The following is a 19,848-nucleotide window of genomic DNA, read 5'->3' on the forward strand; positions in this document are numbered from 1 at the left end:
GACTCCATATCATGCAATTCCCAAGTAGAACTGTTCAATACTTAAGCAAACTACACGAGTACAGCAGTTGCTTCTCTGTTAATGGGGGATCTCTGAACACAGAAGTTAACCAGTCACCCAGGAAGGTCACGACTTCAATCTGTGCCAAATGGACATTACGAGACTTTGGGCTCTTGACTTCAAAAGACGGAAAAGAAGGTTTAAGGGACTGGTGAACTCCTACCTTTAGAGATCACCACTACAGATAAGCAACATAGCTTTCTCAGAAGAAACCAATTCAGATTCAAAAAACAAGTTGGGAAGGACAGCAAACGGATTCTCCAGAATTCTTTCTATAACTCAATGCATGGCATGTTGTGCCCAATGCTGGAACCATGGGAGTTGAAGTGTATTGCCCGGACAGCTTGCCATTATTTCCATAAAGATCTCTTCTTTGCCAGCCCATATGGGTACATTCATTCTACAATTCTCACCAGGCACTGTATGGGAGCATCTAGTCAATGATTAGCTGAATTCCCTGCCACCTAGATCAATTATGTGGACATGCTTTTCTAATCATGACCATCATCTGCCATACCAAGTCCATTGCAACACCATTATGCAGCAGGTCTTGGACTAACAGACAGACAAATGGAGGAGGCTAGGTCATAAGGCATTTGGGATTTTTTCTGTTTGAAAAAGAATGCTTATAAAGAAAAAACCAACACAAGACTGCCAATGTCTGGCAAAAAGATGTTTTTGTTGGGAAGAAACTGGTATAATAGAAAGAATTATAAAAGAAATCAATGTCCAGAGGCACAATAAGTCTTCAAAACGAGACAGAAATTCCCCAAATTGTACAGGCAGAAAGAAAATGTAAGAAATATTGGGCTAGTCAACATTTCAGAGAATTGAGCCTCAAAACAATATACCTGAATGCATATATCTCTCTACTGGTTTTCTCTGGGAAAAAGTGTTCAACTGTTACAATGTCTCCTACCATGTTTCCCCGAAAATAAGACAGTGTCTTATATTAATATTGGGCCCAAAAAACGCACTAGGTCTTATTTTTTCATGTACAATGATCATCTTTCCCTTCCTCTCCTTCACCCCAATTCTTCCTCTTTCCTTTCTCTCCCCCACATTTGCAGCATCTTTCCTCTCCTCTCAACCATCCTCTTGTGCCTTCCCTCTGCAGCATCTTTCCATCTCTCCCTCCCATCCCTCATGCAGAACCCTTGCCCAGCTTCTATCCCTCCCTTCCGTGTAGCTGCAGCAGAATCCTTAAGCAGCATCCCCCCCTGCCGTGCAGCTGAACCTCCGCTGACTCTCCTATCTTTCCATCTCTTCCTCCCGTCTGAACCCTGCCGACTCTCCAACCGCGAGACCTACTACCTCCCTCCACAGAGCAGTGTCGGCAGCACTCTAAACAGGCTGCTTTGCGGCCTTCTCCCGCCAGGGCATTCCCTCTGCTGCATCACTGATGATGTCATTAGCAACACGGCACATGGAAGGCCCCAATGGGAAAAGGCCGCGAAGCAGCTTGTTTAGAGTGCTGCCGACATTGCTCTGTGGAGGGAGGTAGTTGGTCTTGCAGCCGGAGAGTCGGCAGGGTTCGGACGGGAGGGAGAGATGGAAAGATAGGAGAGTCAGCAGGGGTTCGGCTGCATGGCAGGGAGGGGGCGGGGGAAGCACTGCTGCTGGCGAATCCAAGGACTAGGGTTTATTTTTGGGGTAGGTCTTATTTTCAGGGAAACATGGTACTACTGCCTCTAACTTAGCACTCTGATATATAGCAACACAGGTGGACAAAGACAGGAAAAACAACTAACAAAGCTGAAGAAGGATGGCACCAATGAACACCTGCCAAAATACCTCCCCCTCCCAGCTCCAAGATCTCACATACGAGCGCACAAATCTATGCACTTATCCATACACATTCTGATACTCACCCCCCATACCCTATATAGAAGCACATAACCTACAGACTCCTACACTTTCCCCCTATACACACATTTCCACATGCACCCCAAGTCCCATCATTATACTTCCACAGAAACCCACAATTCACATTCTTTCTCAAGGGACCCTCGGCCACAAGAGGGCACCCGCTCAAACTCAGGGGCGAAAAATTTCATGGCGACACCAGAAAGTATTTCTTCACAGAGAGAGTGGTTGATCATTGGAACAAGCTTCCAGTGCAGGTGATCGAGGCAGACAGCGTGCCAGACTTCAAGAATAAATGGGATACCCATGTGGGATCCCTACGAGGGTCAAGATAAGGAAATTGGGTCATTAGGGCATAGACAGGGGGTGGGTAAGCAGAGTGGGCAGACTTGATGGGCTGGAGCCCTTTTCTGCCCTCATCTTCTATGTTCTATACCCCCACAGTCAGACGTAAATATCTATTCCTCCATGCACATATATAAATTTCCACAGTCACAGTTCCTCATGAGAGATTCCTTGGGATTGACGCCACTGGCTTTAAGGTTTGCAGTAATATAAAGCTGCTATCCCCACACCTTTGGGGTTTAAATTTAGGACAGCCTTTCTGCATGCACCTGAATAGCACTTACTGTCCATACAGTTAGGTGGAATATCAATGCTCAGTCCAGAACCTACCCAGATCATGCCAGGGCAGTCTGTAAGAATTTTCAGAAACACTGCTGCAAATTCACAGATAGGACACTTAACCTAAACAGCTGCTATCACTATGCAAACAAATGCTTTTCAATACAGGGTCAAATGTTAACTATTCTCCTTTTGTGCCATGGTGATCTTTCTTACTTTGATCTCCTCTGGTTTGGGACTGCACAATCCTTCTTCCACCTCCATTTTAAACTCCATAATTTGAGTGCTGGCCACAGTGATCATGGGACTCTCCATCATACCAAGAGTGGTCACTGTCTCGGAACCGATTCCATCCTTGTAACTCATCACAGGGGAGAAGGCTGGGTGCTGCTCCAAAGACGGAGGTGTGGGAAACATTCTTTGCAGGTCTGCCACAGCTGCAGATATCAGGAGGGAACAAGAAAACTCTTAGGGCCAAATTCTATAAATGGCATCCCGATTTTAATGGTGGTAGGCGTCCTACAGCTAATTGGGATGCACTGTAGGCGTCTGTCACGGATGAGGGAGACACGTAGTGACGCTTAAGCTCGCCAAAGGCTGGGCATGGCTTCGCCCGGAAGTGCCCTTGGGTAAGCTTAAGCGGCCCTGGGCGTCTCCCTAGGGCAGCGACAGGTGCCTGAAATGTAGACCAACAAAAGCTTTTCTACATTTCAAATAGATGCGGCCACTATGCTGGTTGCGGCAAAAAAATCTCACTGCCGCGATCAGCTGAGTGGCCGCAGCAGGGAACTCTCACCCCCCCCCCCCCCGAAGTCAGCCAGCAGAAGGGATGCCCATTCCCTCCCACTGCCATCCCCAAACCACCACTGTCTGTGGCAGGAGGGATGTCTAACCCCTGACACTATCCAAACCCCGACACTGTCCATTCCCTCCTGCTGCTAACTCTGGCAATCCCCTGACACTCCCGACACCCCCCCATCCAATTAGGAGAGAGAGACCCACTCCCTCCTGCCGCCAGCTCCATCAATCCCCTGAACCCCAGACACTCCCAGCACCCACCCAACATTCTCCATTTCCCAATAAACCCCCGACACTCACCCGACATTCCCCAACACTCACCCGACATTCTCTGGCATTTCCCAACACCCACTCGACACACTCCAACACCTCCCCGACACTCACCCAACAATTCCCAACACTCCCTTACACCCCAACATCCCCCCCTAGCATCCCCTTCCTTACACCCAAATATCCCCAAGGACAGCAACCGACCCCCCCTATGATGGCTGGCAAGAGAGGTGCCCCTCCTGCTGGCAGGCCTGCCTCTTCCAAAATTTTGGGCCTTCCCCTTCCTGGTGAATTCTGGGATGCACTGGGGAGAGGTCTAAGGCTCTGATTGGCCCAGGATCCTAAGACCCCTCCCATAGGTCAACCTAAGGCCCACCTGGGCCAACTGGAGTCATAAGTCTCCTTCTGGGAGTGGCCTAAGACTCCGATTGGTCAGATACCAAAGGCCATAGGTTTTATCACCTTTATTTACTGTATTCCACCCTCCAGAGAAGCCGAGCATGCAAGATCCCTTTTTTTAGTTTTCATATGGTGGCTCTACCCCCCCCCCCCCAACACCCACTATAGTATGAAACAGTACAAAGAGGTGGGGCAAAATAATGTTAGATTTTTATTCTGGAAAGACATGATAATCCCCATTACTTACTTGGAGGATAAGGTACAGCTGTCCTTCCATCTTTACTCAGAGAGCGGTCCTCAGTTCCCAGTGCAGGTACCTTTGAGGATCGTACTGCTGGCGACCCAGCCTAGTAAGACAGACGCACATTGTTATAAAATGCCTCTCAATAATCCAATCGGTCAACATGAGCAGCAGGGAACTCACCCCCTCCCCCCTTCAATTGATGCCTCACTAACACTACTGAGCTGCTATACTGACCCAGTTAACATGAGAAAATACAGCATGTCAGATATAGCTGGCTAGATAACTGCCTGTCTCCACAAGAACTTCTAGTCAATTCTGTACTTGCAGCCTGCCAGCCACATCCAACTACTTAATTCTTATATGCTCTTTCTTTTTTTGTATATTTATATTCATTTTTTTATGCAATATTTAATATTGGTAGCACAAGGCAAGTTATATTCCTTTACAAATAAATCAGGATGTTATAGAAGTTTCCCTGTAGCCACATTTAGAAATTAATCATTTATAATCAAAAGATTAGTATCATTTGTATTCTTAAGGATTTTGAAGGGGGAAGGGAGAGACAAAACCTCTGCCTCCTTGACCCTTTCTCCAAAAAGCAAGCTCAGCATTACCTCCTGGGGGAGAAAAGAGAGGATTCAAGTTGACTGCTGATAGGATAGGGAAGAGGGATAAATTCTGTTCTTAGTTCGACTTCAATTTTATTGGCATGCCACCTATAAATTAGGTTATCTAAGCATTTTACCAAATCATGAAATAATGAGGGACAGAACCAAGTCAAAGCAATATCTAGGTCATATGGAAATTCACATAATATCCAGGACATACAGAGCAGACTTGATAACATAAGGAACGAATGAGAGGAAAGGATAATTTTATATATGGAAAATAAAAATAGAGGCAGCTATGTCCAGATTGCAACTTAGGCTCAGAAAGAGTTGGAAAAGGCCAAAGAAAAACTTGGATTTGTCAAGGGATGGTTCTGATCTAATGTATGTGAAACGTCTATTTCAAAGAGTTGGTGCAGAGACACTACAACCAGAATGCAAGTGATATCCCTTAGAGAAGGGTGGATGCTTTGTTCAGAAAAAGAAAGGGTTCATATAGAATATGGATGCTGGGCAGTGGATTGGTAAGAGGAGGAAAGGCGTACAAAATGGTATGAGGGGGAGGAAGGTCTAATGCTGGGGAGCCTTAGAACTCTGTAACCATTTGGAGGTGCCCTGAACCCAGGCAGAGTTGATCCAGGACTACTGGGGAGCTCTAAAGCACCCAAAGCTTAAAAGAAACTGATTAATACCCCAAAATAATAAATATTAAGCAGAGCAGATGAAAAAGACACCTCCTCACTTGTAGAAGAAAAAGAGGAGAGAGGGCAATGACTAGTGATGTAGGGATGTGGAATTGGTGTTTGAAAAAACACTGATTGCGGTGGCTCAATATCAGGCTGAATATTTTTATGGAAGAAGGGGATGGGGAGGGACAGAAGCAGGGGGGGGGCAGTGAGCGGAATGTGCTGTATTGTTCACTGAAGATCTCCCTCATTAATTATATTCTACTGAGGCTAATGGCCCTACACATTAAAAAAAAAGGTTATTTGATGAACTTAACCAGTGCACAATTGTGTTTTTCATCCTCCTTATGTTTTAAGTTACCGAGCAGAATAAAGACTGCCTGTTATTCAGCCACGGTGGTCAGCACTGGATTTAACTCTAGCCACTGCAATATTCCGGTATAGCAGTAAGGTTTTGGTTTTTTCTGCTGTCCTATCTTTATTGGGTACGTAGACTGAATATTGCCACTAAACTGATAACCTGGGGCTCTACCCAGACTCTGCCCTACACCACCTCTGCACTATTTCTATAGTGTCGGTGTGGTCGGTAATGATATTCATTTATCTGGGTATAGCACCACTGGTAGCAGGCCTAGCTGTCAGTGTACCGTTTGACCAATTTGTACAAGATACATATGGCTTTACAACTTTTCTGTGTAAAATTAAGTTATGAACGAGTCTTGAAAATGATCAAGACAGTATTAATGACAGCTTTACTTTCTTACTCTATGAAGGTATATGACAAAGGAGAGAGCAGGCTGTGAAAGGATACCACTCTGAACTCACCCCCAGCTCATCATCATCAGAATTATCAAAGATGTTGTCCAAGTCATGCAATGATGGGGCTAAGTCTTTCACCTGCGTGAGGCTGCCTGTGCCAGCTCGTCCCGCAGTGTTGTCCTGCCGTGCATCTACGAGAAACATTTCAAGCAGAAAGAAATGAGGTGGCTGCAAATCACTACAAATGCCTAGATTCAAGAATGGACTCAGGTACTGCACTCAAACAGGCTTATTACTCGGTCATTAAAGTCTGACTTCTGAGGTTTTATTTAAATAAAAAAATCTAAACCCTTTTTGATAATTCTGAACTTTTTTTAAAGCAATTAATTTTACTTTGGCCTGCTTGATCGCAACTGCCCCATTTGATAATACAAACAGGCACTTTATCATTCATACCGAAACATTCTTATCACCAGCAGAGACAGAGGAATCATTTCATCTTTGAAGGCTAATTCCTTACTCCTGCTATAAAGTAATTAGTACTGCCATGTAGACCTGCTGGGTGACATCTTCAGTGTCTATGTATCAGAGGCGTTTGAGGCTTTAAAACCAGAAAGTCGAATCGGACCTGTCTCAACTGCTACTCTTTAAATCCTACTATGTTTTGTCAAGCAGAGAAGTAAAATTGTAATTTTGTGCTTTGCAGCTTGTGGCATTTTTTCTTGAAAGTACTTTGTTCATTCTAACCAAGATTGGCAGTAACAAAGTGAATATCACCCACTAACTTTTTTGTGTTATTTCTTATTTATTAGGTTGAAGACTCAGCTCTTTGTAACTGCATTCATGTGAGTGATATAGTGGGGATATCGAAAAGCATTTTGCATCTGCAGAGACAGCTTTCTGTATTTTGTATTTTAATGCTTCGCTTGTAGTATGTATTATGTATATTATTCTAGAAACTGCCTAGGTTTTAGGCAGTGTATAAATTTTAAAGGTAAATACATAAATTGTGTTATAAACTTATTATAATGTCCTAGCCTTAATGGGATTCCCCAATATTGTTTTGATGACAAGTGTCATAGACCAATTCCCTGAGTTAACTTAAAGTGCGTGTTCCAAATTAATCTAACACCCATCCCGATGGCGTACATGTAAAATCCAAATGTCACCACTGCCCCTGCAAAGAAAATATGCAGCTTTGCAGCACCTTTTCAAAAATTAGCAATAAACATGAGGCAAAACAAATTCTTTCCTCCTCTTGGAGCCCATACATGACATGTTGCCATATCGAGATTTCTAGCAAACCTCTCTAAAATCTGTTCTCTGCAGGGATTTGAGGCAGCTGAATCCACACAGCATACAGAAACTGGCTGGAAGTGCTCAGCTCACACAGGCCATAGGCTACTTACCTGCTTTAGCAGTAGGGCTGAAGATAGACATGGCATCCTTGCCATCAGGCACTGATGGCACATGCGTCGTTGGAGAGATTTCCTTGGCACCATATCCATCCTCCAACTGCAAGAATTCAACAAAGCACATCAGCATAATACAAACGTCACCTGCTGAAACAAGAATCCTCTACATCAGTGGTTCCCAACCCTGTCCTGGACGACCAACCATCCAGTCAGGTTTTCAGGATAGCCCTAATGAATATGCATGGAGCATAGGCAAATCTCTCATACATATTCATTAGGGCTATCCCCAAAATATGACTGACTGGTGGTCCTCCAGGACAGGTTTGGGAACCACTGCTCTAGATTATGGTTTACTAAATGGTATGACGGAGTGTAGGTATCACGAGCAGTGCTCTCCCTAGGCGTTTTAGGTGAGCGCCTGGCTGTCAACATTTTAAAAAACCCTACTAATACTAATACTAACAGGAGTCGCCATGCAACAAATTACTCAAAATTGGAAAGATTACACCAAATTAAATTATACGTTCTGGTGGAATTCTGTTTGTCATATTTATAAAATGGAAAAAATAATAGCGTTACAACAGGGAAATCATCTTAAATTTAACAAAATTTGGCAACCATTGACAAAATATTCTAATGATTAGTTCTTAGCACAATGATAAATAATTATATATGAATGGGGTGGGATTTGACTAATTAATGGAAATATACTATATAAAAAGGGGATGGGAATTATATTTTATATGCTAATGTATAATCTTTATCATATTATATTTTAAATACGATGTATTATTAATGATAATATTTTAAATATGTAAAAAAACTTTATTGTATATTATATTACTCAAATATTGTAAGAATGGAAAACTTATAAATAAAAATTTAAAAAAAAAAAAAAAAAAAAACCCTAGAGCATGAGTTCAATTCGCTACAGGCTAAGGTGGGAGATAGGACAGTGAGTAGAAGGAAGGGAGGGAGGGAAGCAAGCTTACGCGTGTGGTGACTTGTGCCTAAGGAGGGAGGTGGAGGAGGCGGGGTGGGCTGGTAGGACAGTTGGTTTTCGGTTTGCCTCTGGACAGACGGGGGGGTTGGCGTCTGCTCTTAGTTTTCCTGACTTGGGGAGTTAGTGGCAAACCCTCAATTTTGCAAGTGTTTACAAATGAAATAGTTATAGCCATAGGAGACGAGAGAGAGATGGAAATGAAATGATTAGATCCTCAGTCAGCATCGGTTCTTTCTCATATTTCCATTTAGTTTGCCTCCCTCCTTTTTAATTAATTGCAGTACTCGGACCCTGTTAGATTTACAACTTCCACTTCCTCACTGTTGTGTACAGTATTAAAAAATTTCAAGCAGCTGAGTCGCACCTGCAGAAAATGGAAAATTTTGTGAGCTGAAACCACATCAGTCCCTTCTCAAAACCTCCAGTACAATAAAACTCATGCGGCTGGTATCCCTTTTATAGTAGTTTTTCATGGGGGGGAGGGGGGAGCCCTACCTTGAGTTTGCTTGACTCAGCGTCTTAGCCAGAACATTGTGACTGTTTTCGTGACCTTGAAGAAATTTCAGTCTGGCACAGCACCAGGACAACTGCTATGTTGGTCCAAGAACTTAAAAAGGGTCTTTTAGCTTATCACATCTATGGATCCTTTGTTCTCTTAGGGTTTTTTTTTGTCAAATGCAACATAACTTGCTGTAATGAAGCAGTATTAGTTTATTGTAGCTAGAGAACAGATTGATTTTCTGTGTGGGAAACATCCGATTTGCTTGCTTATGATAAGAAGAATATCTGCAGTAGGATGGAGATTTCGAGTCTTTTGATCACTTTGCCCTTCTCTAGTCTGCAGTTCTGGTGGTTTGCTCTGTTCTTTTGCAGAGATTTATTTATGAAGAGCTTCACCCAAGGCGGTGTACAGCAAGTACAATTCAACATGAAACTTACAATTTTAGTAACAGAGACTTATATTTAAACCCAAAATCAGCGAATTAATAATAATAGGACTACCATGAACCAGTTTAAAAATATACTTAGCAGCACTGAAATCCAAATAGTGGAGATTTTGATGCATATAAGAATAGCCTTACTGGGTCAGACCAAAGCTCAATCAAGCCCAGTAGCCCATTCTCACAGTAGCCAATCCAGGTTACTTGTACCTGGCCAAAACCCAAATAGTAGCAACATTCCATGCTATCGATCCAGGGCAAGCAGAGGCTCCACCCATGTCTTTCTCAATAACAGACTATGGACTTTTCCTCCAAGAATTTGTCCAAACCTCTTTTAAAATCAGCTATGCCAGGGGTGCCCAAAAGGTCGATCATGATCAACCAGTAGATCGCAAAGGCAATACGAGTCGATTGCAGAGCCCATCCCGGGCTCAGTGATAGACTCACGTTGCCTTTGCATTCTACCTGCTTCCCGATGCCATAAAGAGGACGCAGAAGTGCCGGGCCAACCAGCCTTCCTCACCCAACATCAATCGCTGCCTGGCTGGCCTGGAACTTCCTTTCTGACATTAGAATTGACATTGGGTGAGGAAGGCTGGTTGGCCCGGCGCTTCTGCGTCCTATTTACAGCGTCAGGAAGTAGGGAGACCTCAGAACCTGGCGGTGGCCTGTTCCCCAATTGCGGCGGCGGTCTGTTACCTGATTGCGGCGGCGGTGGCTTGGGGGAGGGCAGGGAGGGAGAAAAAAAGGAGGCAGGGAGACAGAAACAAAAGGGGGGACAGAAAGAAAGGAAGGGGCATGGAGAGAGAAAGACAGACAGAAAGAAAAAAAGGGGGATCAGGGAGACAGAAAGAAAGATGGACAGAAAGAAAGAAGGGGGCAGGGAGAAAGAAAGAAAGGGGAGAAGAGCAGGGAGAGAGGAAGAAAAAGTTGGCGGAGGGAATGAGATCTGGAAGCATACAGCAGGCTGAAAGAAGAGAAGAAATATTGGATGCACAGTCAGAAGAAGAAAGTGCAACCAGAGACTCATGAAATCACCAGACATCAAAGGTAGGAAAAATGATTTTATATTCAATTTAGTGATCAAAATGTATCTGTTTTGAGAATTTATATCTGCTCTCTATGTTTTGCACTATGGCCCCCTTTTACTAAACCGCAAAAGCGGTTTTTAGCACAAGGAGCCTATGAGCGTCGAGAGCAGGGCAGGGCATTCAGCTCCCTGCGCTATCGTGGTTTAGTAAAAAGGGAGTGGGTATATTTGTCTATTTTTGTATGGTTGTTACTGAGGTGACATTGCACAAAGTCATCTGCCTTGACCTCTTTGAAAACCCCTGGAATATAAATGATAATTTACATTTTCTCTGTGTATAGTGTGCTTTGTGGTTTGTTTTTTTTAATTTTACTGTTGATCATTTTGATTTGGTCATTTTAAAAGTAGCTCGCAAGCCCAAAAAGGGTGGGCACCCCTTAGCTACGCTATCCGCTGCAGTGTTCTCCCTAGTGCGTTTTATCCGGGCAGAGCGCAACTTATTTAGCAAATAAAATATTTTAATTACATTGCTAATTATTACCTGTATCTTTACCTAAACTGTTTTGCCCTAGCTCTCACTATGATCTTTATCGGCTACTTTTTTATTTTTCTATAGTGCAATCACATGTCTCCTTCAAGGCTCAGTAACACCTCCATAAATTATGTGGAAGAGGTCTGGAAGTGGAGATCACATCTATTTCCTATAGTTAGTGAGAACTCAGGAAGGAACCTAGTGATCAAAATATTGTTAGAGGTGTTGTAGAGCAGTTTCTTGTATGACTGGATGAGCTATATTTATCTTTTTTTTTTTAAATTGTTTAAATTCATGCAGAAATAAATGTCTAGATTGAACCTAATGACTTCATTAATGCATTTCCCTTTTTTAAACCCTCTATAATTATTTTGTGGACCGGCAGTTGAAGAACACTGGGCTAAGTCGTGGGCCAGACCCCGCCCCCATAATAGTACTAATTCATTTTTCATGTATATTCACACACAATATAATTGTATTAACAACACATAATGGTTAACCACAAAATTAAGCTACACAAAGCACACTGTATGCTTCTCAATATTCATTCCTACCAGAACACAGATAACCCCATGCAAATACAGGACCAAAAATTAAAAGTACTAATATTTACAAACAAACCCTAAGGTCTAAGACTCTGCATGCAGTAAAACGCCCACTCTCCACCACCAGAACCACCCTGGTGAAAAAAAGACATTTTATATTTTAAATGCTTGAGTACCTGAATATAAACCACTTAGACAATAAGTGGTATATAAATACTTAAAATGCTTAATGTGTGAGTAGCATGTCCTGATCACAAAATTAGCATGGGATGCCTGATTGCACTTCACGCTATGGCATTTTTGGCTGTGGTATGCATGCGTTGGTGCTTACCCCAGCTTAGTAAAAGGACCTCTATATATTTGTTCTTATGTTTGTGTTTCATGAAGTTGTGCGCTGAAATCATGGTTTATCAGCTTAACTTCCTTCCTGCGTGTTTGTGTGTTGAAATCTTTCTCAGTGTGTTGTAAGCCTCATTCTGGTGCTCCAATAGCCTTTCAAACCTCACTCTGGCACTCAGTCTTTTTTCAGTGCGTTCCAAGCCTCAGTCTGAAGTTGCTCAAAATGGCTTTTCAAATTCCCAAAAGGGCGTTTTAAAAAGTTTAATGATGTTTGAGAGCCATTAACAAAATGTTGTATGGATTGATTATAACTAATTATTTATTTTTCCCCTTTTGTTTATTAAAGTACAGGGTGGGGGGGGGGAGCGGGGGTTTATTTCAATGATATCTTGAGCTAAAGTGTTATTGATATTTATAAAGGAGGGAGGGAATTTGTCATGAATTAGTCTTTGCTGGATTAGTAAGTGATATTAAAGTATACATGATTGTATTTTGCTGCACTTGTTGAAAGCTTAAAAATGAATAAAGAATTTATAAAAAAAAGAGAGATAAACAAATCTCAAAGCATATCACCACTGAATGACAGCTGACACATTATCATTCAACTGTATTAATATACCTCAAGAATTCATAAAAATTAACCTGGGAATATTACAGAACATTTCAAACTTGCTAAAGATCGCCCAAGGAACATTCCTAACCATGAAACACCACCTTCTCTGGTGTAATCTCCACACAAGACCAGGTCTACTTCAAGAGGCAGGTGAAAGAAAACACCAGCTAGCCAGTCAGTGACACACAAGGACAAATAGCAGCTGTAGCAGGACTTGCTTATCCACTCCTACCTGGCTGAGATGCACCTTCCCCGACTCCACTTGCAATTTTTCCTTAAATTAGGCACCATTTTCTGTCTAATTCCTGTCATTCTGGTTATCTGCCAATATGTTCCACCTCCGCTTATACGCTGCGCTGGCTGTTAATATATCCTAATAGATATCATGTAATATAGCATACTATACCACAATCCCACAAATTCTATAAATGGTACTTTGCGTTGCATGGGCAAATTGGGTGCATGCCTAATTTGTGTACGCAACTCAGATCCTACTTTTCTCTCTCTTGGAAACCTTCTCTGATCTAACGTTGTAACCCTTCTTCCATAACTCTTTTTGTAATCCGCTTTGAACCGAAAGGTAATGGCGGAATAGAAATCTGTAATGTAATGTAATTTTCAAATCTAGGCTAAAAGCCCACTTTTTTGAGGCTGCTTTTAAACCCTGACTCCCAATCGCTTATAACCTCACATCTGTTTTCATCAGTCGCTCTCTGTGAAACTCCCTAACCCCCTACCTGTCCTGTTTGCCTGTTTTAATTTGACTGTCAGCTCTACTGAGCAGGGACTGTCTTTTGAATGTTTTAATGTACAGTGCATCCAAAAAACAGCATATAATATTCTTTGAAGCTTATCTTATATGTAAATTTGTTTAAAGTCTTCAGATCTTGCCAACCACCAGTCAATTTATTCTCAGGTTTAGGCTTAATTTTTTATTGACGTATGTCTTATCATCAGACTTGAATTATAATTTTAAAGTGCTCTGTGCAAGTCATGTGCATAATTCATGTGTGAAAATCACTCCCTCAATTTAGACTAAAGAGATTTTGTCGGGATGCAATGGAGCAAAACAAAAGGGGGGACTTGTTCTTGAGAAAGCCTTCAGGCAAAACATGTTGAACTGATTGGTCCTACCCGATGTTTAAAGACTTAGCAGAAAAAACTACGACTGAAGCTAAGTAAAAAATAAAAAAAATAATAAGTTTTTTTAATTGAGGGAGTGATTTTCACACATGAATTATGCACATGAATTGCACAGAGCACTTAAAAATTATAATTCAAGTCTGATGACGAGACATACGCCAATAAAAAAATAAGCCTAAACCTGAGAATAAATTGGCTGGTGGTTGGCAAGATCTGAATTCAAAGAATATTATATGCTGTTTTTTGGATTTTCAGAATTAGTGACAGCGTTTACATTTTATTTATTCATTTATTTCTATACTACTTATATCCTAAGTGGTTTACATTCAGGTACTTTATCCTATGTCCCTATTTGGGCTCAAACTCTATCAAGTGTACCTGGGGATTAAGTGACTTGCCCAGGGTCACAAGGAGCAGTGAACGACTATAATGCTATAGAAATGATAAGTAGTAGTGGTGATAATTGGTTTCTTAATAAGCAATTAGCATTAATTGGTTTTAATTTTAAATTATGCGTATTAATTTAGGAACGGAATCCATGTCTAAAATTTCTGTGTGGTAGCAAAAAGGGGAGGGGAGGCACAGAAATGGGAGGGTCATGGGCAGATCGGGCATTCCTCATACTTGCACGTGCAATTATACAGTATAATGAAAGGCATTTGGTTTTGCATTACGTCGTGCCCAAAGTTAGGCATGGCTCCCAGGCGTAAGTGCCATTTTATTCTAACTTTAGGCACCGTTTATAGAATAGTGCTTGTGTATGTGTGTGTGGTGGGGGGGGGGGTGGAGTGCGCAGATTTTTTAAGGTGCAATATTTGCACATTTTTTTTTACTACTGTAATTGTCGATTCACTGTTGCCTATGTCTGCCTTATTTTTGCTGTACAATGACTTGAGTGAACTTCTTCAAAAAGCCAGTAAATAAATCTTAATAAAATAAAATACAAATCAATCAATCAAACCCAGTGGCACTGTGGGGATATCACCCAAGGGCACTTACCTTTATCTTTTTCAGCAGATCTCTTTCAGCTCCAAGTTTACATTTCTTGCTGCCCGTGAAGCTGTACTTTATGTCCCCATCTTCGAAGGTGTATGGATCACTGGCATCACCCAAACCCTCCCCAGGCTGCTGCAGCACAGGTAAGGAATCAGAGAAGTTTAGGGACTCCAACTGGGCCTGTCGCTTCTCTTCCAGTATCTTAAACCTTTTATTAGGTTGTGCTAAAAGTCTGAAAAATACAAAAAGGAAGCAGATCAATTCACAAACGCTCCAAGAACTAATGTTTCTTCACACGCTCAGGACCAGCCTTACCAATCAAACTGTCCTAATTAACTTATGCAAATGATGCTCACAAAGAATCTCTTTGAACAAAGGGCTAGATTCACTAAGCAAACCAATTGTGTACCGATCGGTTTGTGACCCCTTAGCGAGCAGATTTCCCTCCGGCCCGATTCACAAACCTCTCCTGCAATCCGCTTCAAATCCATGCATGCAAATGAGGGGAAACGCATGGCAAAGTAGGCAGGGACGAGATTCACCAAACTAATTTGGCACACCGATTGGGTTGGCCGATCAAGAAATTTTCCCATCCTACGGTATGATGATCCATACAGTTGATAACTGATAAATCAAGTATGGAAAAAGAACAAATCTAATCAGCTGCAACAACTCTGTAGAATTTTGGAAGTGGTCATTGGGGCGTTTACTGCTTGTTATACAAAATACATAACCATATGGCCAACATTTCTGAAAATGCCAAGTACTGTATCTCATGCCTTTCTTCTAGTAATTAGTAGGACTGGTACATGAATATATGGCATTGGGCTGCCCATCCGCAATAACCATTATCTCTTTCTCTCTCTAAGAGATCCCACGTGCCTAGCCCAGGACCTCTTGAATTCAGACACAGTCTCTGTCTCCATCACCTCTTCCGGGAGACTGTTCCATGCATCTACCACCCTTTCTGTAAAAAAGTATTTCCTCAGATTCCTCCGGAGCCTATCACCTCTCATTGCAGAGCTTCCTTTCAAATTAAAGAGACTCGACTCATGCGTATTTACCTCACATAGGTATTTAAACATCTCTATCATATCTCCCCTCTACCTGCCTTTCTTCTAAAGTCTACAGATTGAGATCTTTAAGTCTGTCCCAATACACCTCAAGATGAAGACCACGCAACATTTTAGTAGCCTTCCTCTGGACCAACTCCATTCTTTTTACATCTTTCTGAAATACTATACTACATTCATCATGCCAGCTAGTGTGTGTGTGTTCCTTCTTCCCATCCCTAAAGAGTGCATCTTCTATGTACTGTATATACTCTCATAAAAGTCACACCTGAACTTTGATCAATAACTGTTGCCCCTATCATGTGACTCACATAAAGATGACATTGCCTGCATCTGTCCTTCTTCTCCCTATCTCCATCAGGGTCCAGCATCTTATCTCTCAGGCAGTCCCACAGACCTGTGGTAGCAGCCACTAGAAGATTCTCTTCCCTTCCTTTCCCATGTGGTCATTTGCCTCTTCCCAAGACTTTCAAAGTTTTTTCTACCATCAGTGTGGGCTTTTTCTGTACAGGCCCATGCTGTGGGATCCCATCCTATGTCCAAAAGGAAATGCATCATTGCAACCCCATTTCCTGTCAGGCAAAGGGCAAGATGCAGATACATCTGAGTTCAGACCTTTGTACGTTGGGAAAGGCAATGAAGACAAATGGAAGGAAGGGAAAATAATCTGCTGGTGACCACAGGAGAACCCAGGAGATAAGATGTTGGATCCTGAGGGGGTTAGAGTGAAAAGCAAAGGGACACCCTCTCCCCCAACTTTTGAACATTAAAAAGGTCACAAATTTTGCTATGAGGGAGTATATATGGTAAATTCAACAAAGTATTAATTCATTTCTCATTTTAATAATCAAAATACGGCAAATGTAATTCTGTTTCCTCATGAATGTATAGGAGACAGATCAGAGCTCTAATAATAATAATAATTTTATTTTCTTGTATACTGCCCCACCAGCAATTCTAGGCGGTTCACAACAGAAGAACTGAAACATTTCAGTTAAAAAAATACAATTTCAAAAAACCCATAATATAATCACAAATATATAGATTCTACGTTTGTAGAGTCTGCATATGAAGTGTCACTTCTGCTCAACATAGCCAACTTACTAAGCAACTATTACCTTTTCAGTGCAGTACTCTCAGATGCAAGTTCCAACTTGGTGTCATACCAGTCACTTTGGATCTCTGGCAGTCTAAGCTCTAGGTCCTCAATTGTTAGAAGATTGTAGCTTTGCCACTTGTCTGGTGACTCGTGGCTCTGTGGCAAGATCCCAGAATACAAGGCTGTCTCACTGACTTCTGACAGCAGGGGAAGCCGCTGACTCACAAGAAGAGTCCTGTCATCAAGATTTGGCAATGGCTGTAGCTCCAGTCCATTAGCAAAGAGTGCTGGGTTCACAGGCATGGATGCTGGGTCTATGCTTTCTGTTTCCTGCCCTCTGGGTTGTGGACTGAGTGTAGGAGGGAGAGGGGAAATTGGGGAGTGAGGAGAATCCATAGGATTCAGATTCAGTGGCTTGCTCTGGCTTGTACATGTTATGGACAGCTGTTTGCCATACTTTCTGCTACTCGGTACTTCCAAAGATGAGTCCATCCCCACCAATCCCAACTTCTGCCCTGATAAGTCTTGCTCTAAGCACAGTTCTTCACTAACAGAAGGCCTATGGTGAAAAGGTGTCATTGGCCTCTTCTGAAGCTTTTCCCCTTTTTCCTGTCGTTCGGTGGTTTTGTGCTTTGAAGGAGCAGGAGGTGGTAGGGAGGAAGAAGATGACGAACCCACATTGAAGCCAGGCTGCGAGATAGATGGTGGCCGATTGGCACCAACAGCACAGCGTGGTTTGGAAAGCTTGTGTCTGAAACAAATAGAAAAAAATTAGTCACCAAATGGATTCTATAGCAAAGATGTTGCATCCTGCACAAAGCGCGTTCCAGGATTTTTAGCCCCTGCATAGACTTTAACGGGCATGCTGGTACACTAAGCACCCAACAAAGCAGTAGATTTCTGCTACAATGTCAGATAAAAGAAACAGGGCCCCATGTGGTAACCCTTCAAAGCTGATAAAGCATTAAATTGGGCTTCAAAGGGAGTAGCCTAATGGTTAGAGCAGCAGGCTGAAACACATCGAAGCCAGGGTTCAAATTGTACCATAGACCTTGGGTAAATCATTTAACCCTCCACTGCTTCCAGCACAAACTTAGATTGCAAACCCTATGGGAACAAGGAAAACATCTGCTGTACCTGGATATAAGTCTCTTTGGGCTACATCTAAAATCCCTTCCTTTCTACTTGAAAAGGCATCTGCCAAACGCTTTTATGTGCCTACCTGGAACAGGAACAGCTGACTCTTTGGATAGGATTCACAAAATCCCAAGATACAGTGCTAATTGGGCTTTCCTCTTCAAGACTTGGCGTATTCATCCTTCAGAAATGAAAGAAGAAGAAAATAAAACAGGACACGTAGTAATGGCGATTGCGCTACTAAACTTGCACTTCATTAAAATGAAATGAGAAGCAGAATCAGCTGTCTTCGACATCCATGAAAATGTCCTTAACACATGAACCACATGAACACCCCAAGAGAAAACAGCTCCATCACATTCTCTCTCAATGGGAGGTGAACTTGGTTTTCTGAGGCACAATCTTGAGCTACCAATGCAGTAGTTCATACATGAGAATTATATACCTGCTTGTGGTACAGCTGATACCATCTATTTTTGAGATTCCTTCAGCTGGCAGGGGTTAAGGATCCTTGCCAGCTGAGGTATTATTGCCTCTTTTTTGACTACACTACTGGTGGAAATACTCTATAATTTGATTATAGCTTCTTGTTATACTGCTTTTCTGCAAAAAGAAAAACTTAAATGTCTTTCAAACTTCAAAAAAGCCATAGGGGTAACCTGCATTGAATGATAATGACAACCCTAAAGAAAATAGAAAAGGAGATTAACTTGAACAGTTACAAACCAGGGTGGATAAAAATCAGTGATTTAAAACCAAATTGGATTTTTTTTTTTTTTTAATTTAAACTGGATTTTTAAAAAATAAAATGCTTTTTTGATGAAAAATCTATCTATTTAAGATACATTATAGTCCAAAAGTTATTCATCATGAAATAAGGATTGGTTTTTAATTATTTAGCATGAGGTTGTATATTCATGCAATGTTTACATTTTTTGGTAAATGAATTCCATTAATCCATTTATCATGTCAGGGGCAATTTTTCTATCTAGAAGATATTATCACAGAAGCTTGATTTTGCATTTCTCAAAACTGTGAATTTATATCTGCAAAGATAACATGCTTCTTCTTCACAGCAAAAACATTTTAAAATATATAGAGTTGAGAAAAAGTCCTTGGTCCCATTGTTCCTTTGCAAATCGATGTACAAAGAAGTTTATATACCTGCACAAGGAGCTAAGTGTAAGGAGGGAAGGCAAGCAAATATTCCTTTTTTTGTACAGTACTGAATGTCAGTGAATACAAGCAGAAAACCATGATTTAAATCAAATCTACCCTGTTACACTTCTAGTCAACTTTTTGAACCCAAATAGGCCGATATCTTATCATAGCATCTCTATCTTGGTTGCACAAATTGATTCCTATTTGGACCTTTCATGAGAAGTAACAGTAAATGTTTACAACACTAGCCATTGACACACATATACCTATGTACTAGCACAGGGGTGCCCAACACGTCAATTGCGATCGACCAGTAGCTCAGGAAGGCAAAGCGAGTCGATCGCGGAGCCCATCCCGGGCTCCGTGATAGACTCGTGTTGCCATCCTTATCTACCGGGCCGATCAGCCTTCCTCTCCAGTGTTCTCTCTAGGGCCTTTTAGATGGGCGGTTCGCCCAACTGTCATCTGCTGCTGCCACCGCTGCTGAACATTAAAAAAAACAAAAAA

The 19,848-nt window shown here is 41.9% G+C and overlaps 1 protein-coding gene across 1 annotated transcript in view; it reads right to left on the minus strand.

The window, feature by feature from the left end:
* The window catches only part of MED13L (mediator complex subunit 13L), an 802,147-nt gene that overhangs the window by 84,886 nt on the left and 697,413 nt on the right, over positions 1-19,848 (minus strand). Inside the window, exons 9-15 of the mRNA XM_033955209.1 lie at positions 18,266-18,361; positions 17,063-17,794; positions 14,875-15,103; positions 7,724-7,829; positions 6,381-6,505; positions 4,265-4,364; positions 2,767-2,987 (exon numbers count right to left, since the gene is read on the minus strand). Of these exons, the coding sequence (XP_033811100.1) occupies positions 2,767-2,987; positions 4,265-4,364; positions 6,381-6,505; positions 7,724-7,829; positions 14,875-15,103; positions 17,063-17,794; positions 18,266-18,361 (1,609 nt within the window). The remainder of the gene's footprint in view (positions 1-2,766; positions 2,988-4,264; positions 4,365-6,380; positions 6,506-7,723; positions 7,830-14,874; positions 15,104-17,062; positions 17,795-18,265; positions 18,362-19,848) is intronic.

This window comes from Geotrypetes seraphini, chromosome 8 (assembly GCF_902459505.1).
Source record: "Geotrypetes seraphini chromosome 8, aGeoSer1.1, whole genome shotgun sequence".
Classification (NCBI taxonomy): Eukaryota; Metazoa; Chordata; class Amphibia; order Gymnophiona; family Dermophiidae; genus Geotrypetes; species Geotrypetes seraphini.